The 23,944-nt window shown below is 39.3% G+C and overlaps 1 protein-coding gene across 2 annotated transcripts in view; it reads left to right on the forward strand.

The window, feature by feature from the left end:
* The window catches only part of TSPAN5 (tetraspanin 5), an 85,795-nt gene that overhangs the window by 50,890 nt on the left and 10,961 nt on the right, over window positions 1–23,944 (forward strand). The window contains exons 2-4 of one of the 2 annotated variants that reach the window (XM_063335855.1): window positions 9,871–9,921; window positions 20,915–21,061; window positions 23,341–23,511. In XM_063335855.1, the coding sequence (XP_063191925.1) occupies window positions 9,871–9,921; window positions 20,915–21,061; window positions 23,341–23,511 (369 nt within the window). The remainder of the gene's footprint in view (window positions 1–9,870; window positions 9,922–20,914; window positions 21,062–23,340; window positions 23,512–23,944) is intronic. The other variant, XM_063335856.1, reaches the window with a different exon arrangement.

Genomic DNA, 23,944 nt, shown 5'->3' on the forward strand with positions numbered 1-23,944 from the left:
AGGCGAAGGCTGACTGACTGCAAGAGCACAGCTACGCAGCAGAAGGATCTTAGTGAGGCAGTGTCAATTGCTTTTTATAGCCCTTCTCTTAGAGAGCCATCTGTACGTACTACAACTACATTGCCACATCCCTCAAAGAAATTTTCTAATCCTTGTTTTCCTGATGTGTGTTGACAGGAGGGATCAGCTATTAGTGTTTGTGTGAAGGCAAAGGTAATGGACTCATCAGGAACTAGAGTTTACAGAAATAATGTAGTTTAAAGTGGTAGTAAATGGGGAATAAAAGTTTGCACTTAGCATATGAGCGTTTTCTATTATCTAGGTGATACTGCTAATACTGTTGGTCAAGCTGAAATTATACAAGAAGATTAGGCTCTGTCATAGTGAACTGGAAATCTTACAATATAGTTCAGTTTCTTCGACACACTGATTCTTAAAACAAGTTTAACACCCTCAATTTAAATTGCAGTGATAGCATTGTATATATCTCTAGCAAAGGTATTGGCAGCAAAACCTCCCCAGACTGCCATATCGCATTAAGCAACTGTGATTTGAAGGGGCACCTTTACAGAAGTGAAGAGCATTTTGCCTACGTGTTTAGTCAAGCCCCTGATGCCTCTTTTGAGAATGACAAATAATAGAGGTGCTTTTGATGCTGTCTGAAAACTAGACAAAGGGTCAGCAGTCTGTTTCATTTAGACAAGCAGATGTTTTATAACTGCTTTGTTTTTCCACTGCTAAACTGTGGAACTTTGCCTAGGAATAAAACCTTCAGGTAAACAACATTGTGACCATTTGTTGCCTCTGGCTTGTTTCATATCGCTTTTGTTTTAAAAGAAATTGAGATCAGTTTTGTTTGCTTTGCTCCCTGCCAAGTAGTGTTGTTGGGGTCAACTCCTGCAAATTTTAATTTTATTGGAAATTAGAAAGGTATCTTGTAGTATAAAAATAGCTAAAAAAACATTGGTTAATTTTGACATAAGTAAAAGCTTGGCTTAATTTTGTGAATGACCTTGTGTAGCCTACACTGGGGCATATACAGTAGCTTCTAGTTAGTCAGAAGCAGCGCACTGCAGGACAAAATGCAAGGCTGAATGACTTTATCTGTAACAGAATTTTTCAGGTCCACAGACATTCTGGTGCCTCTGGAAGCTGCACTGAGAGGTCCACACAACCATTTCTAATACATAATCTGAATTTTTTTAGTTCTGGGCAGTTACAGTGCCACCAGGAAATGCTGAGGGTTGACAATGGCTAAAAACATTACTATGTCTAGAGACATTTCCCTCTATTGCAAGGACTACAAGATGCAAACTGTTAAAAGAATTTTGTTCAGTATGTACAGAACGTGTCTTATTTGGCTTTGTGCGTCTGGATTGCTGATAGTAACTGTGCATGGGTATTGGAAAATAATTTTGACATCTATCTAATTAGTGTTTTGGCTTTATTTCTTTTCCCCACATCTCTCTGAAAAAACAAGCTATGCACAGGCACACATGCACGCAGCTGGTATGACTTTTGAGGTTATGCTTTTGTTTGTGCTGACAAAGTGGTACTGGTCTCTGTGCACTCTTGGCTGCATCTTTGTAAAGTGAAAAGTTCCTAGGCTGTCAAATAACTCCTAATAAACCTACCACAGCCCCTCTTGTGTTCCCTTCTTCGCTCCATCCCCCCATTGCTCGGTGCAGTGGCTGTTAGAAGTTGATTTATTTTATATATTAACATATGCCATATATATATGTATTTGCCATTACAGAGTTTATAGTTCTAAGTTGGATTTGATCTGGGGAGAGATGTCATAGGCTATACAGTCACATCATATTGGGGTTAGTATTTCAGATACCTGAGCTTGGCTTCTGGCATGTTATTAAATTGCAGTGAATCACTTCCTACCTTTTCAAACCATGATTTCTTCATATATGTGGTACCAGTTTCTTTGTAAATGGCTGTGAACATCTTACAGTGGGAGACCCCTAAAAAAACCTAGGAATGAGCATTTGGTGATGGTAAGAGGCAAGAAAGCTACTCTAGAATTTGCTGGGAAAAGTTCTGTGCTGGGTGTGTGTTTGCCATTTGCTCTGCGTTCACTCTCTTCTGGACTGTTTTATTTTTCTTTTAAGTAGGAGAATCAGATTAAACTGTTTAGCCCAAGTTTGTGCCTCTATCCAGACTGGTTCAGTCTTTTCATGCCTTCCTCACCCTCCATATGCATTTACTTCCCTGCAAAGCAAATAGAATGGATCTCTGAGTATAGTCCATTGAAATGGCCTGGAATGTGACAGCTTGTATAGCGGAGAAGATTTTGGGACTCCCTCTCCGTAGGCTACAAGCACAGCTAGGAGCTGAGACTGCTTTCTGAAAAGCAAATGCTAAGCATTCAGAGTATCATGCTGTGTTGACAAGCCTACCTGTTTGTGTTTCCTTGCTCTGCATTCTTTATGTTCTCAGCTACTTAAATTAATTGTGTGGGCAATGCAATTGCCCATTTGTTAGTAACGAAAAAGACTAGCTCATATCCTTTCTTTTTGCTGTATCAACAACGTCATTGCTTGTAGCTGAAATAAGCAAGCATTTGTGTATCAGTTTCATAATAATGTCATGTATGCTCTGTTTTGTGGGGTTTTCTTGTGTGTGTGGTGTGGAGTGTTTTGTGGTTTTTTCTGTTTTTTTTTTTTTTTTTTTTTTTTTTTTTTTTTTTTGTTTTCAAACTTATGCTTTTAAGGGAACAGTAGCTTCAGAAAAAGAACATGAAGAAGAGTCATGGTGGGGCTGCACCTAAATAGCCTGAAGCTCGGGTAGGGTGGTTTGGGATGAATGAGATCAGCACAGCTGCAGGAAGAGGAGAGCCGGAGGAGGTCTTGCTGCCCTCTGGGGTAAGAAGCTGCTAGCCCAGGGCAGCAAGACAGATCTGGAAAATGACCTATTCGGAATACTGCTTCCAGGCACCTTACTTCCCCCCCAGCTTGAAGCAAAACATGCTTATTTTGCCTTCATACTTATAGGCCAGAATGAGAAGACTGACTTCTTTACGTTGCCAAATTGGCTAAGAGAAGTGATTAGCGTACTGAGATAGGATGTGGAATTCAGGTTTGGGTGTTTTTTTACAGATATCTTCATTTTGCACTTTTCTGCTGCTTGTGGTTGTGTTTTAAGGTCATGCTGTTTTCACACACTGCTACAGCACCACTTACATAATTTTTGGATGGTTTTAAAAATAGAAACTGACATTAGGCAGAGAAACTGCAGTGGAGAGTACTGAGCCAGAGATGGAATAGTAGTGATGAAAAGAACAAGGCTGGATAGGAAAAGTAGAGGGACATGGAGCACTTAGTGTAGTTCAGGAGTGAAGGCAGGGAAGAGGCCCGCAGAGAGGTGTGTGCAGCAGAATTTCTCAGTCTTCCCGCAAAGTCTTTTGGGCTCAGGGAGAGCAGGGAAAGAGCGAACAGTGAAACAAAGACCAATAGAGAGTGTAAAGAAGAGTAGAAGAGAAGGGATAGGATCTGTGCAAGATGAGTGTACAAAAGTCACAGTGAATGGTGATGTTGTTACTTCAACTCTATCAACTCTTGTAGGCTTTTTTAATGTTTCTGTGTGGTAGTAGTGGGGTATTTACGTTAAAGGTCTTTGATTTTTGGAATGGGGAAAAAGATACTGGTTTTAGGAAATTAGCTAGATCTCATAGAGACAAAAACTTTAAACTCCCAAAAGCTTTTATTGAATAATCTTACAAAGTGACTGCTACATATAAGTTTTGTGTGCTTTAAAAAAATCTGCTCCAAATAAAGTATTTTCTTTAGACAGCACGACATGAGTGTAGAGAGTCTCACTGTGAACTTGGAAAGAGTTAAATTTATTTTATCTAGGCTTGAGGGGAGTTGTTCAAAAGTTGGAGCAGGGGAAATGGGGTCTAATTCATCCTCCTTTTTCTGTTTTCCAGTATATCAATTTCTGTGGACAAGAGGAGAGGGACTTCAGTCTTTAGGGACTCTTGCTCCAAGCTGATTTGCAGTGCTCACAATTGCACCACCAGAAAGCAATAAAATAAATACATAGAGCAACAGTAACAGAAAGCAGATGTCTTGCTTTTGCAATTAAAGAACTGGAGAAGGCAATAAGAAAATAATGGCAAATGACTGTGCATTAGGATGTGTGTATATATGTCTTGCTTACTTATCAGGCAAAATGGAAAACCCCAAGCTGGTGAAAATGAAAGATACATTAACAGACATGGTACCTTGCTTTGAAAATTGGGGTCATATGGGCTTAATTTTTTATTATAAAGCGTCATGCTAAGAGTTCCGCAAGATGGAGCAGACAGCTTTTCTCATTGTGTTCTTGGGTCTGTTTTTCTACTTTGGATGATCTATAAAATCAGTCATGTCTCTGATTCAGTTGAGCAAAATGTGTGGAAACTGAGATCTTTTTTCTTCCCTGTGTGTGTTTTGTATTGAGAGGGAAAAGGTATTACTTTAGATAGTTATCTGTGAAGTATAGTTTAATGCTTTTTTTAAAAGCTGCACATAAAATGGAAATAGATTTGACGTCTTCTAGTCTATATCTGAATGTTGTTGTGAACCAAAATGGTAATTGGTCACCTACACAGCATCTTCATTCACTGACTGTAGTGCATGGAGTTTTCCTCCTGATAATGTCTCAAGGCAAACAAGAAATGGGCTTTAGGAGAATGCATTCTTTTTAAGTATTAGCATAAATATGTAAATGTGTGTGTATGCTTTGAGCAATTTGCCTTTTCCATGGTCACACATGTGTTTAGCCACACAAAAATGAAATGCTTTAACAGCTTGTGTTGAGAATGGAGAAGTATTTGGAACTGGGGTGAATGGAAGAAGGAACAGGGCAAACTTTTGATACTTCCTTCCTTGTGATACTGGTCTGGCCAAAAGCTGGAGAGTTGAGAGGATGTCCTGTTTGTTCTGTTTGAAAGAATGCTAACTGACGTATTCAAAGCAGAGTACACATCAGTGGCATGAAGGGAAGAAGAAAACTGCATGAAACTTCATTTTAGTTTCTGTTTTGGTACCCTTTCTCTGTCAGGGCTACTAAAAAAACCAAACAAGCAACAAAAACAACAAAAAAATCCTTTGTGCTCTGACAGACATTAAGCTCCTTTTTGCCCTGGCTTAAAAGGCAAAAAGACTGATTTGGCATAAATACTTTAAAGAAAGCAGTGACTATTCTGGCTTTTGAAATCTCTCTTAGTTGAGTCTAAGCACAGAGTGCTGCTGAGGAAGTACTTAGGGAAAAATTATTCATCTGGGGTTTTAGAGTAAGTTAGGAACTTGTCGGTGCTACTTTATATATTACAAAGCTCAGGAGTCCTGTGTTTTCCTGGTTATATTTCAGGATGTGAAATATTACACTTTGTGTTGTCCTGATCACCGCTGTGCATGTCAGTAAAATACTGTTCCTTGTGTTCCTGTGCTGTGCTGGCTTGAATCGCACAGAAGGAAATCTTGCTCTGTGAATAACCTACAGCATACTGCCACGGAAGAAACGCTGAAGTGCCCATAGGAATCTTGATAATTTCCTTGCTAATGCTGTGCACAGAGTTCTTGTGGCAGCTCAAACAAGGGCAGGTGGGAGATTTTCACACTACCTAAACATGGAGGTCAAAAAGGGGCAGGGGGAAGAAGAAAAAAGCTCTTGTGAGGAAGCTCTGGTTCTGAACTCTGGCAATTTTGACATGTTTCTGCTTGTGCATTCATATTGTTGCAGTGAAGGTGAAATTAGGTGGCTGCACTATGGTTCCTTCTCACACAAGTCTTTAATGTACCCACACGTGGACATACACTGGTTTATGCACGTGGCTCATTAACCAACCTTTTCCTGCTTGGCCTGCGGCTGTCATGTTTTTTCTTGAAAACTGGTGTCAAGTTATTTAAGAATGTCAGCTAATATGAGAAGTTCAGTATGTGAAGTAATGTCTGATCACTCTACAATCAAGCTCTTCTCTTTCAAATTTTTTCTAGTATTTGCATTAGTATTTACCACAGCAACCTTTAAATGAAATGCTGTGCTGTATGATGATGTAACCCTAGCAATAAAGAATCACTTTCTTCCATGCAGGCGAGACTGGGAGTAAGATATGTGCAGCTTGAAACACTTATTATCAATCCACTTCTGAAAACTGCATGTGAACTTCACAAGTAGGGAAACATACAAGTACTGCTACACATTCTACTTTTATATATATATAACTATAAAAGAGAAATTTGAACACATTTGTTTGATGTTTGTGAATAGAAAACCTATGGCTGAGAAAGTACTACTATGCAAGTTTTTTTGTAAGGCTACAATACTCCAGAGGAATATTTTAATATTCTCCTGCAAATTATTGTTTAAAAAAGAAAAGTATGAAGATTTTACAAGCTGTGCCTCAGATCCAGTGACCATTTATAGTCAGGCTAAATGGTCTTCCTTGATGTCTGTGGAGAATTGAGACTGTTTTTCTCTGTAGAGTGTTCTGTAGATAATGAGGCAAACTTCCACCTTTTTATTACTCATTGGAATAATTTAATGGATGTAAATTAAATTTTCCAGACTTAACTAAGATGATGTGTATGCCATCTCACGCTCTCCCCGTGTGCTTCTGATGTGAAGAGATTTTCTTTCTGGTTACGTGCAATCAGAACAAGACTGTCTTAGAGACATCTGCAGAAGGTCTGCAAGATAAGCAGGATATGCATCGTGTTTTACTTCTGTCTCTAACAGCAAAAATACAGAGGGATTTTTGCTAAGCACTTCCAACTTGTTTTTCAGGACACTGAGGAGTTTCTTAATTGTCAAGAAAATCCAAAATTAATCCTGGTGAGAGGTGTAAGTCTCCTCATGAACATCTGTCTTCTGCCAGTGGGGATTACTGACAACATTTCTGTGTTTCATCCCTGTAGCAGGCTGTGTTTGTGCAAGGGTGGACCTTTCTATAGGGCATGGTCGTAGGGGTTAGGTCAGTGGTCTGCCTAGCTCAGTATTTTGTCTCAAGTAAAGCAAGTGGAGTTTGTCCAGGGAAACAGGCATTTCAGCAACAAAGCATGCATGTAGTGATCTTTTCCCGATTGTGTTCTCCTAATGAGCAACAGTGTAAAAACTTCCTGAGCCAGAAGCTGTATCAAACTCACTTTTCAATAGCTATGGATCCTCCATTAATTTATGTAATCTTTTTTCTGAATGCTATTAAGCTTTTCACTTCCACAGTATCCCATGATAAAGACTCTGTGATTCCATCCTGAACCTTTTTCTCCTAATGAATCTTGTCCATTGTTCCTGTTTCATCAACTGCTCAAAAGGCAACTGGACAGAGGTTTCTGTTTTGAGATAGGGAGAGGACTGAGCAGCATGTAATTCTTTGATCCTCTTGAAAACTCTGAGAACTCAGTTTCCTGTTTTTTCTTGACAAGCTTGCCAGAAGCTGGACAATCTCAGTTTTTTGGGTGGTTCAGCTCAGTATAGTACAATCTCATTACCCAGTCTGTAAATTGAGATGGGCTCGGTCTGGATTGAGACCCATGTAGTCTACTATAAATCACCTTTTGCAACCCCTGAGGTAATCTTACCCTTAAGTCTCAACTTCTTGTGAAGGATCAGGACACTCGACGGGATTAAATTTAATAAAGCTAGTGGATCTGAGCCAGACTTGCAGCTGATGCATATGGCATAAGTTACATTTGTATGCACTGATCAAATTCTTTCGTTCTAGTTTTCCACACTTTGTTCAAAACCATATTAAGCTATTTGCAAAACATAATGTTTTGTACCTCTCTACAATTAACAATTTGCCACTTCCAAATGCAGCTTATGGACTTTTATGATAATATAGGTTTTTTTCCCTCACTCCTGTTCCTTCAGCCTTGGTGCATTTGACTGTGTAAGAAAGAAGTAAAGGAGCCTGTTACTGCCAAAAAACACCCAATCAAACAAAAAAAAAAACAACAAACAAACCAAAACCAAACTTAACTGCATTTGTTTGAAAGTTATTTGGAAACTTGTACAGCTTTATCTCAAGCTTCAAATAATCACTGCAGTCAGAAGGATTAAACACACTCTTCTGGCAAGCTTTGTAACCATAGAAAAAGAGCAGTCTTGATACAGGTAAGATGACAGTTTTTGTCTCACGTGGTATATCTCAGGAGGCTGTACTGACATTCTCAAATCCATCTCTTGTACTTATAGACAATTAAGGCTGCTGGAACAGACTCTCTTGACCTGCAGTTGTGTTTTTCCATCTAGGAAAAATTTCCATTTATCTCTTATTTAGAATAGCCAAGCCTACGACAGTTCCCTTTGCAGAATGCTGTTTTGTACTGTTGTTTAAATTTACAGTCATGACTCAAGTCAAAAAGGAGAGTTTCGTTCCCAGTTAGTATAGATGGGCTTCTGGGTGAGCTGGCTAGGTGTAGTATGCATGGTCTTTTGCTCAGCTGGCAAGCATGTTCAGAGCAGAAAGTCACAGAGGTGTGAGGGATGTTCGGGAACTTCAGGGTATTCCAGTGTGCATACTCGACTTGATATTGAGTTATGCTTTACAGATATTCTTGTAGTATATAGCTAAAATTGCCACTTAAAAAAAAAAGCGTGTATAAGGAAGAAGGAATCTTTCTTTGAAGCTGTTGAAATCACTTCTGGGAAAGCTTAAGTTTGATATTCCTGCCTCCTCCCACTTCTCAACAGAAAAACATTTTTGTCCTGTTTTGCAAAAGAAAAATCATTAGGATACTTAACTGTTTACACAAAACTTAAGAGAAAGCATACTATGTGCCAAAAATAATCTGTAACTGCATTGTGGAGAAGCCACAAAGTAAACCAGAGTATGATGTTCAAGCAACATTCCATTACATGTCCCAAAACTAGAGTGACTATAGTTTCTTTTTAGCCAGCACTTAGGTTTTAAAAAACCAGAGATTAAAGTTGGAGAGAGAGACATTTAGAGATGTACTTGAACATCTTCTATATGTTTCTTTTAAACATTCCGCATGATTCGTACTGTATCAAGCCAAATACGCAATGGTGATGTTAGGAGACAGAGTGCTTATTCTCCCTGTTCTGCTTGTGTCACTGGTCTTTAGCGTTGGGTTTGTATGGAAACGCTGTAGTATTTGGAGGGAAATGATGCACTCTAAATTATTCAGTGGAAAGGAGAATACAGTGACATAACAAAATTGTAAGTGCTGTTCTCTTTTCCATCATGGGGGAAAGACAGTGTCTTTTGAGTTTGGTGTGTTTGAGTCCCTTGGAGGAGAAAGGGAATGTAACTTCCTTTACCAAATACAGAAATATCCAGTATCAGAAAGGTCATAAAATGTTGGCTTCAGGGTTCTTAAAAATTCTTACTCTTTTAGACTAGCAGTATTTTTTTTTTCTTCCACAGAAGTCATGGTTTATGTTATATTCAAACAGTATTCTGTGTTTCTGTGGACAGCATTGCTAAAACTGATAGTACATGTCTATTAAGGACTTTCTTTTAATACATCTCTCACTGGGAGAAAGCTGTGAGGACAGTTGTTTTGTGCAGGTGGTGGTAATATAACAGTAAAATAATGTGTTGCTTGCCTGTGGAGTTTGCTTTGAGTCTGACAAGCTTAAAAAGAACCTTACTTGCTTAATACTGAGAAAGTGACACTTATTGCACCTAGTATTTCTATGTGGAACATCCCTGAATGAGCTGTGCAAGTTTTCAATTCTTCCAGTTACAATGGTTGAGTTGTAAAATAAACAAATACATATTTTAAAACTCTCGGTAAGTCCCTAAAGTTCTGATAGAGGATGAGTCAATATGTATGTTTAAAAAAAAAAAAAAAAAATCCATAAACTTACAGTTCCTGCTCTGATATATGTATTTTTTTTTTCCTTTAGTTCCTTGGCATAGCGTTTCTTGGGATTGGATTGTGGGCATGGAATGAGAAGGTAAGTTGAGTATACCACCAAACTCCATGTTTTTACTGTTCCAATATTTCATCAGAAAAAGAGAGAGAAAAAGGAATGTGCTGCACACTTTGTGTCCACAGAGTTTCTACTGAAACAAAAATCAAGCCTCTCTGTCAAATAAAACCTTGGCTCAGCTCACCTAGAGGAGGATCCTTGGCATCTTTCCAAAGAATGTCTTGGCAAGAAATCATGGCTGACACTTGCACATAAAATAACCGATTCAATCCATTCACGCTCAAACTGCAGCTCAGATACTAGAACAGTCTACCGAAGGCAGTATTGGCAGTGTGTCTCTGCTGCATGTGTCCCTAGGAATGGAGAGGGAGCCTACATGTCTCAGAGGGCAGCTTCCTGAAAATAAGACTCCTCAGCTTTGTTGCCTTAACGTAGCATGCTAATTGCTGTTCCTCTTAAACAACAACAGAAAAAAAAAAAAACAACCAAAACAAAATGAACCCCCAAAACCAAGCCAAACTGGAGACAGAAAAACTGTTGTTTTTTCTTGTGCAAATAAAACTGTCCACTGGAACTCTCTGTTGCAAGACTGTAAAAACTTGGAAAAGGGAAGGAAGGGGGGTGGGGAAAGAGAAAACATTTGTGAACCAGAGCCTAATTTTCAGTTTGCTTGCTGCAGAACTTGGGAAGAAGATAAAATATCAAGCCATAATATACAAAGCAAGTCAGGATGTGTTGGGTTACTGGATTAAGAGTTTGGCTCGCTAAAAGACTACAGCTAAAATTAAAGCCAGAGTTTCCTTTTCTTCTTTGTTTAAAAGATTGAAAATAATAAAACCTGGCTGATAACAATGGTGCTATGGTATTCAGTTACATAATGTTTTTTTTTCTTCTTTTAATGGAAAACACTAAATTACAAATTGTTGTTCACTTAGGGCATAATAACTGCCGCTTGCAGCAGAACAAATAACACATTGGGAGCACTGGAGTTTTACTACTTAAAAATTCAGGACAAATTATGCTGGTTCAGAAGTGAGTTGTTAACTTAAATTCTAATTGCTCTGTGCATGTGCCTTGGATGTAGATAATTACAAATAGTCGTGGGATATTATTTAACTCACACTGTATACACCTATATATATATATGTATATTTACATACCATATGATACTCTTGTTGGATGGCTTGAATAGGCTTGGAAAGAGGTGCTGTGATTTTTTTTAATTTAGCAAAGATGTAAAAATATATTTTATTTAATACTCTGAGCATGCTTACAGAGCTTATATCTATGTCTAAGCCCCAGAGAATTTTATTTTGGAGTAGCTTTCTAGGAAAGATTTTAACACTTTTTTCATTTTTTTATCATCTCAGTAGGTAACACAATTCTTTTTCAGAATGAATAAGCAGATAAAGGGAAAACAGCTATAAAAATCTAAAATATACCAGTCCTACAGCTAGAGGGTGTTCTGGCAGAATAATTTGCTTGGTTTGTGAGGTTTAACATATTTTCTATATGGGAAAGTGCACCCCTCCCATTCCTAGGAAAAATGCATTCAATTCATAATTGCTAATAGCCAGAAGTGAAAGCTCATGTTTTTACGTGAGATTTGGACATCTGTTATCAAGTCATCTTAAACTATTTTTAACCAGATCCTGAAAGTGGGAGAAGATGCTGTGTTGTTTCTAAGACAAGCCAATAAAACCACCTCGATCAGTTTAATATGCATTAGCTTAGGCTCCATATAGAATAGGTTTTTCTGTATAAATTAATAAATAAAATAATATTTTATTGGTTTAAAGCACAAGTCTTTCCTTGAAAATAAGCATTGTTCCCCAGCTTCTCTAACTGTTGTGTCCTGCAGTGGTTAGCGTGGGCTGTTTCAGTTCATGGTTGTATCAACTGAAATGTAGCATAAGTATAGCTGAACTGCAGAGCTCTTGAGCGCAGACAGACTTGATTTTTGTTGCAGGAATTATGCAAAAATGGACTTGTGTCAAGCCAATTTGAGACATTTCTTTCACTCAGCTCTCTAGAGGACAGGCAATGGCCAGAATCTGCAGCCTGCAAGGCCCCATGCAACTTAGTGGGGGGCAGATCGGTTACATCCGAGTTGTTCTTGCTGCAGCTGGGGAGTTGGAGGTGAAGGCCAAGTAAGTGAAGCCTAAGACTTGAGAGCGCTGTAAGTTAACTGAAAAGCACTCCTCTAGCTAGACTGCTTCTTGCCTAAGGCTAAGGATTGTGGGCTGTTGTAATGGCGTACCCTAAAACAGCAAAGCAGCTTTGCAAAGAAGGTTCTAGAGGTCCTGGCATACACCAAGTCAAACATGAGCCAGCATTGTGCCCTTGAGACAAACAAGGCTAAAGGAGTCCTAGGCTCTACTAGGAGTGTTGCCAGCAGGTTGAGGGAGGGGATTCTTCCCCTCTGTGCACTGGTGAGGCTACACCTGGGCCAGTTCTGGGCTCCCTAGTACAAGAGAGGCACTGACGTACTGGAGAGTCCAGCAAAGGGCTGTCTAGATGGTTAAGGGACTGGAGCATTTCTCCTACAAGGAAGGGCTGAGAGAGCTAGGACTGTTCAGCCTGGAGAAGAGCAGGCTTGGGGGAATTTTAATGTTTATAAATACCTGAAGGGAGACTTCAAAGGGGACAGAGCTGGGCTCTTCAGTGCTACCCACTGACATAGGCAATGGGCACAAACTGAAATACAGGAAGTTCCCTCTGAACACCAGGAAATGCTTTTTTTACTGTGAGGGTGACCAAGCACCTGCACAGTTTGCCCAGAGAGGATGTGGAATCTCCCTCTTCGGAGATATTTAAAAGCAGTCTGGACATGGTCCTAGGCAGCCAGCACTAGGTGTCCAGAGGACCTTCAGAGGTCCCTTTCAACCTCAGCCATTCTGTGAAGACTGCTGTCCTAATGAATGAGGCCTTTATCAAAGTTGAACTTGATGCTGCTATTGTATAACATGTAAACAAAATCTGGTAAGCTTTTTTGCAGGGTTGGGTATTCAGAAGGACTCTTCTACTGTAAACTGATTTGGTGGGGGGGAGGATTTTGATTTACTTCTATCTTGAATTGTGTGGCTGTATATCCAGCTGTGTTGTTTTATAACGCAGCCATCAACTTGTATATACTTTTGCTGCTTCACAGAATCTTTTGAAGATAAAAAGATAGTGTGCCAGGCCACATTAAAAATGCAGATGTAAAGAAATAATCCACATTTTACAGAGTCCTGTTTGCTGCTGGCTGAAAACAGTTTGGGGTAGATTTGTGGGTTTGATTGCTAGTTTATCTCTTTTTGCTAAGTTGGCTTGAATTCTCCCTTTTAAACTTTGTTTTAAAGAAGGAAAAAAAGCATACTACACAGTCTCGTGACCTTCCTTACAGGCTTTGCAGGGAGGCGACAGAGCTCATTTGTCAAATAGGCAATAGAATTGGCTTGACAGCCAGTCAGCCAGCCCTAAACAAAAACTGGGCAATTAGCATTCTGAGTCATGAACCTGAAAGAGAGCTGGGGGGCAGGGTGGGGGGGCAATAAATGCGGAGGATGAATAAAGCTATCTATACATGGATGCACTATATCGTTCACAATCTCTCAAGTGTTTTCAGGCACGCTGGACTGGGGCTTGTACCATAAAAAAGTTCATCCATGGCAGCTGATTTCACCCTCCCACCCCCCTGCAACAGTGACAGGAACATTGTTAACATATAAAGAGCCTGTGCTAAGCCCAGGCAACTTAAACTACCTTTGCTCAGCAGCAGGAGAAAAATGTTCATATTTCACTGGCTTTTATTAACAACTTCAAGCCATTTCTTCTGTTGACTTTTTAAAAATAAACTAAACGTGTACAAAAGGTCTCTTTCCCGCCTTGTTTGTGTATATTAATAATGTGGTCTTAAGGCTCATTGAAAGTGTTCATGGTATATGATGCGACTAGGTACTTGGGAAGATAAGCTTCCTGGTTCTCTCAGCTGCAGGAGATTTATGTTCAAGAGCAGTGAGACTAAGTGATGAATTGCAGTTATGTCTTCTGAGACCTTATAAGACTGTCCATGGAGAGGGAGCTTTTAGGAGGAAAGCGCTGTGGCCTTGGGGTATACTTTAAATAGGAGGTTGCAATGCTAGAGATACTGAAGCGTGGGGAAGAAATCTGCAGATCCTTGCAAAATTTGTCGATTAAACTTAGTTCATGTAGAAGGTTGACTGACTTGAAGAGGGAGAAGTGTACATAAGTTTGGTTTCTAGGCTTTTCTTGTTAAGTCAACATAACCAGAACACACTCCATCTCAGAAGTTGTGCACAGCTTGGAGTACCAATATGGTACCTCTGTGTGCCAGCATAGTATTCTTTAGTGAGCAGAAGCTCTAAATCTGGATCTCAAGTTTTAAGCTAGACTTCTACATGGTGGTAAAAGGTGTTTTGGGCCTGGTTTGGTGTTCTGGGACAAGCTAAGCTCCCTACATACAATCAGTCACAATTTGGCATACCCAGCCTGTCTCTCCTTGCCCCAGAATGAAAATTATAGTTGTTTTCAGGAGAAAACTCTCACTGTCCCAGTGAGTGGCAGACATCAAGAGGGAATGATACGCTAGTCACACCATAATTCTTGTGCATACATGTCTATCATGTAGTTCTTCTAATGACAATTACTGACAAGGAAACGTTGCACATATCCTGTGGGTCCTTATGGTCTGTGTGTGTGGATTTTACAGGATTGGGGAGGAGAGAAAGGGATACTAATATTCACTATTACATTTAATTTAAATTTCAGTATGTAAACATGCATTATCTAAGCAGGCTCTTAAATAATTTTATTAGTGCTCCAACACCTTGTAACCATTAATCATGAAAAATGTAAAAATCTCTATCTTGCATGTATTTATGCCAATTATTCACCTATTGAACTCTTCTTTGTTGTGACAAGAAAGCTAGACTAGTTCTTCACTAAACACTTGGAAAATAAATTTCTGCTGCTATTGCTGTTTGCTGTGGGAAATGCAAACTGAACAAAAATCAAGGAAATAAGATTTGTAAACATCCCCCACCTAGTTTCTTGCTTGCAGAGACAAAATTCTGGAGTGGAATTAATTTGGCATGTTTCAATGACTATTGTTCTCTTTCCCATGCTCATTCAGATGCACAGCATGGAGAAACTGCGTGGATTTTATGACTAACAAAGTAGGGAGATATTTTTCCATTTTAAAATAATGCATTTGGAAATACTTTTATTTCCCATCACCCCCATGTGTTCCTATTTGCCAGTGATTCTAAGTCCTGCAGCAAGCTTGTGGAAAGGCTAATCCTCTGTTTGCAAAGAAGAAATGTTTCAGAAGATCTTGTATTGCTGAATCTTTTTCTAACCATGTGCTTTTTTTTGTTCCCCTAGTAATGGAATGCAGCAGCAGAAAAGGTTTTTTCCATTCTCGGAGGAAATAGGAAAAAAAAAAGCTGATTTCTCCCATCCTACTGGTGTTTGTTTCTTCTTTTTACTTCTTAATGGCCCTCTGGGCTGTTGTTTGTCATGGGGACTCTTGGGTTGAGTCCTGTTCTTTTATGTGCACTCCTATGGGCCAAATTCCATATACATTTCACAGTGTATCACTTCTTTATTCCCTTGGATAATGATTCTCCTAAGTTGTCTCTGACTCCAGATGCCTTGAATTTTCATTACTGGGTCAGCTTTTCAAAATTGCTGCTGTCTAGAGTGTTTTCACTTGGAGCCGTTCTCTCTTGCCCTGCAGTATGCTACTGCGCCTGTGAAATCAGCTGTTCCAGAGAGAAGCAATAGTCTAGCAAACTTCTAGGAGCATTTCTAAGACCTGAATGTGGCAGTGGATTCTCTGCGCTAATTACAACCACAGACAGTCTGGAAAACTTGATAGTTTGTTAATGCACTTGTGCCTCCTTTCTATTGGGCCTCATTAGGAACCAGGAACGCAATCAGATTGTATACATGTGTCAACACTGGGGCACTGCTCCAACCGAGATGTCTATGTTGGCATCCATACGCTCTGGGGAAATGAAAGTAACTTTCTGGGTTCAGCATGCAATGTCTGCTGAATGCAAGTAGTGTGGACCAATAGGAGAGGAAATGGACCCTTTAAATGGGCTAATTTAAATTAGCTAAATGCTAATGTAGATGTGCACCAAAGGTGGGAGCTAAAGTCAGAGATCTGTCTCTGAGAAGTACTACAAATTGTCCTGGTGATCTCGAAGAGTACAAGGTGGAGGAGGAGTGAGGGGTGCACCCTTACTGCTTTTCGAAGTGAATGTTGCTTCCTTATTCTTTATTGATGGGATAAAGGCAAACAATTGTGCAGCTATAATATCAGGATGGTCCTTCTCGAGTTCCTGTCTTCAAGAGCAGCATTTTTCCTTTGCCGCCTTCTCCCTTGAGCTGTGCATGAGATCCAGCTTTGTAGGGTGGAGGGTTCTGGCCATGGGGAAAAAAAGGCATGACAACAGAGGATCAGTCACTGGATTCAGGCATCTGTCATAGACTCTTTTTCTGCCTGTGCTCACATACCATAAGAAGACTCCAGTTTTGCAGGAGCTTCTGGTGGGCCTGGCTTGGTTGACTCATGTTTCTTGGTGTGACGGAAGGCACCAACACCTCTTTCCCCCACCCTTTTGTTGGAGAAGAGCAGGTCCTACTGTTTCACTTGACTTCCTCTCCTGAATTTGGGGTGGGTAGGAATATGAAGTTAGTCTTTCCTGTTCCATGCCTACATCATTGTACCTTAGTGGTCGAAGTGAAGTACATTTCAGAAATTAACTTTTTTCATAACTTCACCATTATTGATTTTAGTTCAATTATGGATAATACTTTTGTTGCTTCACTACCCCAAACAAATTTTGATTTGTGGTGGATTAAAAGGTTAAATAATAACCCAGGTGTTGTAACATACAACAGGCAAGGGTGGGGAAACAGAGCAAACAGATAAGCTGGAGTTCAGCCAGGGAACACGTCCTACTGTCTCTCCATGGGGGACTATAGTAGAGCCCTGGATTGATGCCATTGTGAGAAGAAAAGTATTAGTGCATATAGCTTTGCACAAAGTGTTTACTGCCAAATAAAGATTATGTATATGCCTAAACTACCAAGAAAGTGATATGCATGTGTACCCCAGAAAAATAGCCATACTTCCAAAATGGGAACGTGAGTTTAGGGAAAATACTTTATTTCCTCCTTTCAGATGCTAAAGCATCAGTAGTACTTGCAACTATTTAACAGTAAAGGCTGGAATGGACTACCCGCAGTAGTGTTGCTGAGAAAAATACTTTGCATTTGTAGAAAGCCTGACTTTAAGGGTTTTACAGGTGGTTTGTTTAGGTCTTGCATTGCTGCAAGAGATCAGTTGACAGTCACGTATATTCTGTGACTGACTGGTCAGCCTGAGGACTCAAAGCATGTCACTGAAGGATGCAGAGTTAAAATATAAGATTCCTGATCCTCTGCTCAAGCACCTTTGGAAGTGTTCCCTTCTGCTTTTGGCTAAAGATGGGATGAAGACAGAATTGGTCTCCACCAGGTGTTTGTACATCTCTGCCAAATTTTCACCAGAAGCAGCCATTACAGCTAAAAAATACTAATATTGTGGTAATAGCCATTATAGAAACTAGTGTTGTATAGGAAAAGTATGTGCCTATAGGACTGTACACTTAGTTCTTCTTAACAGTATAAAGTGAGATAATATTCCCCTGTCATTGCCCTACTGCATGAAGCAAAATATGCTTTTCTTTAAAGTATTGCACCACCGTCTCTTCAGAGAGCTTATTTCTAAGTGTCCAAAAAAACCACCAAGACTGGAAAAATATATTTCAGCAGTAAGCAGGAATCTTCTATCAGAATATCTCTGTGCATCTCTAGCTATAACCACAGAGCATTGCCTGTATTTGTCATTCCTACTGCTAGCTATTGTTTTATTGCCAAAGCCTCTCTGAAGGTTGTATATCCTGAGATGTCTCTCCAGAATACTGATAGCCTGGGATTCATATGCAGAGAGCACACAGAGTACAAACAAGAATTATGCAGTATGTGCTTTGTGCTGTCAGGATGTATTATTTGGGGTTTATCCAAGCTAGGCTTATGATTGCCATATGTGGACTAGCTAAAGATGCACATGAAGGTGCTTTCCAAGGACAGCAAACGATGGCAGATAAAGCTTGTGTTGCTCTAGTTCAGTACGTTTCTGATCACAGCTACCCTGAGGATCTGGAGCCTGGAGGAGACCAGACATTAGATGAGTGACTTTTGCTGGGTGACTGTCCAAAATGTGGCATGCCAGGGTGCTAAGAACCTGGGAGTGCTAGAAAATCAAGCAAGGTGGGAAAGGATATGATCAGAAAGGCAATATACAACTGATTCACTAAATGTTATTGTCACAAATGTGAGCTGAATTTCACTTGGATTTCTTCTGTCATTTGAATTTTACTACTTTCCTATGGAAAGGACTTGATTAAACATAGTAATTTGCTGAGGTTTATTTCTTTTTTAAAGAAAGACACAATGTCTTATGAAGAGAGACTTAAATGACTGTTTATCCTTTTGGAGTTTTTTTTTTTGAAGTAAAATAATTATAACTCAAAGGCAACACCCTTTCTCCAGCATCTGTTTTCTCAATCTACTACACTATAGTCCATTAATTCCAAAATCAGCTAATGTTAAAAGAAACGAGTAGTAGTGTTTGCTTAAAGAAAAAATTTCGTCTCTTCTTATAGTAACTATATAGGCACATAGGGGAAACATAGAAAGGACTTAAAAACTTTGTGAATAAGTCATTTTAGCAGCCATCTTCCCTTGGGGCAGAGCTCATGTTTCCTGACTTGTGTATGGCCAAGGCCATGACTTTTTCAAAGGTTTGTGTGTTATTGGATTATACTGTTTATTTTGCTTGTCATCCTTAGCCAGGAAGTTGTCTTTGATTTCTCTTCTATGACAAATGTAATGAAGCAAGAGTAGTGGAAAACTTTTGCAGAAGTTGATATAATTGTTAATGATGAATAAGTGTTCGTTTCAGCCTGGGTTGTACCATCTCATCACTAGTTAGTTAGAAAAAGAGACTGGTCTGCTTTGATAGCAATACTGGCTGAGCAGCATTGTGTTATATCATGCCTTATGTCTATTTTTGTCTTTTTAAGGAGTAACAATAAGACTAGTACTATATGTAATGCAGGACGAAAGTGATGAATGTGACTTTTTTTTTTAAAGTTTTTTTTTTTTTTTTTAATCCCTCTCTGTCAGGCAATAGCCTTCCGTAGTGGGAGGGAGAGGAATCCAGTTTGAGAATGTCATTCATGCTGTTGGTTTGTTGTTCGTACTTTAGGATTGGGTTATAGTTAGATTTTTCTTTTGCTTTTAGCATGCTGGCCTTTTCCAAGGCTCTTCACTGTGTGCATTGGAGAAATTCAGGTGTGTGTTTTATCCAGTCTATCACTATCTGCAGAATTAAAAAGCTTTGAGTACTGTCTTCATTTACTATTTGCTCGATGTCAATTTTGCTTGGGAAACTGTGGATGTGGTTGCAGAATATGCGCAGTACTGTATTAGAGATGTTGGTTACATGACTATTTATGTGTTCTGGATGGTCTAAACTGATTATAAAAATAGATATAAAAAAAATAATCACAGGTCTAAAGCCATAGTTGTGAACAGTCCTATGTGAACGATGTTGCTAACGAGTTTTGGAAATGAGGTTATGATAACTCCCTTCAAAATTATTGCTGGTTTTGGACTATTTCAAAGAAGCAAAGGGGGTATGAACAGGGAAAAGGATGAAGAACTTAATAATTCTGCAAATAAGGAGCTGTAGAGGTAAAGCTATATTGTTGCTTTTCAAGCCACAGCTTCATTCAGGAGTTAATAGGAAAAGCAGTGGTCCAAAGCGCTCAGGGTTCAGGCTTCTTTGACAAAACACATGGAGAAATCTCTGCTATGGCAGTGTGCTTTTCATTGACCTACAGCACTGGGGAGGTGAATGAAGAAATAGTGATACTTCAGCTTTTTTGCTGCCAAAAGGGTTTAGGAAACTGTAACCATTCCTGTGCAAACTCACTGGAATAAGGAAGACTTTGTACTTGCTTCCTTGCTTCTTGATACGACCCATCTGTTCAACATCAGCCAAACTCTGGTTAAAATGTGTTAAAAAAAAAAAAAATAATAAGAGTTCCTCGGAATTACTTGCATCACAACCCAAGCTCTACTTCTAAGGGGGCAATGGCATTACAAGCAGACTGTGCTGACTGTCATGTCTAAAACACAGCATATGTGGTTTACCATATGATAAGTCTAACCTAAGTTAGTGCAAACCGTCTCCCAAGACAAGTCCTAAAACTGCCTTATGTCCTACCAAAAGATTTAACAGTATTTTCAAATTTTTCCTTCTAACTGATTAGTCAGTAATCATACTTCATTTATGTAATGAGTTTTGGCACTGTAGATGCCTGAAGTTGAATTGGCCAGGTATCTAGTTTGTCAAAATTTGGTATAAAATTCATTGTTGCAAGATGCTGCAACCTAGGAGCTCACTTCTAACTTGTCTATTGTTCTAAATACTGAAAATAAATGCTGAAATCATGGTGGTTCCTGCTATTGTCTGTTTTTTCTGTCATAACGCATGTAACTGCGTGCTTATATAAACAATGTGTGTGATACCTAAAATGCATCTCAGCATGGATAATAAGATTGAGTTAAGTTCTGCTCAAATATTTATTCGGACTTTCTGGCAGACTCTCGTAGCTACAGAAGCAGCAAAATGCCCTCTGGGGTTCTCGCAGAGGACTCTAGAAGCACACTTTGTTGTTCGTTCCACATGTTGATTCAGAAATACTGTACATATTCAGCCTTTTTAATCTCTTTTTGAATGCAAGGACATTCTTAATTGTATTTTATTGCTGTACTGCAGAACATTTGTTTGCTGTAGTCTCCTACCTTTTTAAGAAGAAAAATGCAAGCAGAATTCGTACAACTGAAAGCTGAGCGTATTTGTTATCCCTTGGCATTGTTTCTTTCCCAGGGAGTGCTGTCCAATATCTCCTCCATCACCGACCTGGGAGGATTTGATCCAGTTTGGCTCTTCCTAGTGGTAGGAGGAGTTATGTTCATTTTGGGATTTGCAGGATGCATTGGAGCTTTGCGAGAAAATACCTTTCTTCTCAAATTTGTAAGTAGCCCTTGCAGCTGTGGATTCAACAGTTACATAGCATAAGTCACGTTCTCTGTTCTGGCTTAGCTGTGTAAAGATTTTTAAAATGGCTTTTGGGGAGCAGAGGTGTTATCAAATGTGAGAGTACTGTTCTGTGAATCGCTTTTGCCTGTTAACAATTTACAGCTCTTCAGCTTGCCTGGAGAAGAGAAGGTTGAGGGGGGACCTGATTAATGTTTACAAGTATCTAAAGGGTGGGTTTAAGGAGGATGGAGCAAGGCTCTTTTCAATGGTTCCCAGCGACAGGACAAGGGGCAATGGGCACAAGTTAGAACATAGGAAGTTCCGTTCAAATACACGGAAAAACTTCTTTACAGTGAGGGTGACAGAGCACTGGAACAGGCTGCCCAGGGAGGTTGTGGAGTCCCCTTCTCTGGAGATTTTCAAGACCCGCCTGGATGCAGCCCTGAGGGATGTGCTTTAGGCAATCCTGCTCTAGCAGGGGAGTTGGACTAGATGATCTCTAGAGGTCCCTTCCAACTCTGAAGATTCCGTGATTCCGTGATTCAGTCTCTGGTGCTTACTGTTTTGGGTTTTTGAAGGTTTGAAATTATTGATGCTAAGAATCGTAACGTGAAACTACTGCTTTTCATATGGATATAGCCTAACATTTTGCTTTTCTGTCATGAAAAGAGACATTTCTGCTAAGAATTTGCATGTCCATAACAAGCTGCCTATGAAACACAAGGAATGTCAATACACCACTAAATGTGACCCGTGTGATTTCTGCTGTGCAAGTGCCCCTCATGGTACAGAGGAGATAGGACTGTTATGAGGGGTTGCTTGCTAATATCCTCAGTTCTGCACCGTTTAGCTGACTTGAAAAGGCTTCATTGCTGGGCCTAAGAGGGGAAAGGGAGGAGAATGTGCCCAGAAAAGGTAAAGAAAATAGAAGTTGTCTTCTTGAACTCTGGGATGGACTGTTAGTTAGGGAAGGAGCTGCGGATATACAGACACACCTCAGTATTCAAAACTCCTTTTGCTAAGTAGCCTGGTTCTGTTTTTTGAAAGCACTCCTCCTGTGAGCTTTAAAGATGAGGATGGCAGTATCATGTTCCATTTTAGATAAATTTAAGATTTATAATAGAAATTCAAGATTCTTTCCTCCACCACCCCAACTTCCAGAGGTGTGCATAGCCTGGGTAGTAGTTGTGTCTTTATAACTATTAACTGTTAATATATGCATGAAGAGGCTTCCAGTGAAACACCTGCCTTCAAGTGACATATTTGGCTCCCACAGACATGTTGTCTAAGGGGAGGGAGGCAGTTGAGAGTTAGAGTTCTTGAGGCGTTTATAAAGCAGCTTGGGATAGTTCTAGCTTGCTCTTGACTTGTTTAAACAAAAAAAGGGGTGGATGGGGGAGCTATTGTAACACTTCCCCCCGCCCTCCCCCCCCCCGCTACTCTTAGCTTGCCTAGAATGAACCCATCTGCTGTACCAGAAATAGCTTCCTATACAGCAGCTGCAGGAGAAATTAAAAATGCATCTGAACAAACACAGAGAGCATATTGCAACTGCGCCTTTGCGTTTCATTTTAAAGGGGATGGACTTCCAGTATACGAGGACCCCTGTGTGTTTCAAAACAGCGTAGACTCAGTGGAGATGCTTAGAGAAAGTGGCAGATCATTAGTAATGCCTTTGGCATCCATTGCATTTGCATTAATCATAGCAGCCTCATTTGGTTTTAATGTGGATGTGAATCATTCCATAGACATTCTGCTCTGACTTAGTCATTAATTAATTTCTGCTGTTACCAATTTTTTCTTTGTCTGCTTAGGCAAAGCTTTGCGAATGAGGGTAAAGAAAAAGAGTCTAAAGAAAAAGTCACTTAAATAGCATTTCACTGGCAATATTTCTTTTTTTTATGCCTTTGAAAATGTAAGTGACTACATAGAAATTAAAGACAAGTTTTCGGAGGGCCCTATAGGTGGTGAGTAGCCATCTCTGTTGAAATTTACAGTAAATTGTCTTGAACCTTTTTGAAAACGCCAGTGAAATGTCCAAAGTTTGAATTTGTTGGCATTTTTATTATTTGTTAGAATAAAATTAAGATTCCTGTACTACAGCCCTAATTAAAAATGGTGTATTTTTAATTTAAAATTTCCTGTGTGCTGGAATAGCTTGAACTTGCACTTAAACAGGTAAAGCCCTAACACTGGATGTAATTGTGGGCCTTGAAAAATAAGTTTTTGGTCAAAAAGCAAAATAACTTTAACCTTTTTCTTTTTCTTCGTAGTTTTCTGTGTTTCTTGGAATTATTTTCTTCTTGGAGCTTACTGCTGGTGTTCTAGCATTTGTTTTCAAAGACTGGATAAAGGACCAGCTGTATTTCTTTATAAACAACAACATCAGAGCATACCGAGATGACATTGATTTGCAAAACCTCATAGACTTCACACAGGAATATGTAAGTTGGACTATGTTTATTTTTTGAAAAGCTTACTTTAAAGAAATACCTACTCTATTTTTTTACTTCCCATCTGTTTGGTTTCTTCAAAGAACAACAGAAATATTCTAGCATATAATACTTTTGAATATATATATGTATATTTCTCTTCACAGAACTTCTACAAACACACAGCACCTGTGAAAAGTGGCTTATTTGTTGATGTATGACTGAGCAAAACAAGGGGGAGAGTTGGAGTGACTTATTCTTGAAGTCATAGAAATAGTGTGTCAAATCTACAAGTTAACCATCAGTATCTTGTGTTCTGTTTTTTGGAGGACATACCATATGCATATGAAGATATTTTAGGGTTCGGGGCGGGGGGATGTTCAAAATATTTTATTGTAGGAGTTATCACATCCTTTTCTAAATAATTCTTTCAAAATAATCCTTT

Source organism: Chroicocephalus ridibundus, chromosome 5 (assembly GCF_963924245.1).
Source record: "Chroicocephalus ridibundus chromosome 5, bChrRid1.1, whole genome shotgun sequence".
Lineage (NCBI taxonomy): Eukaryota > Metazoa > Chordata > Aves > Charadriiformes > Laridae > Chroicocephalus > Chroicocephalus ridibundus.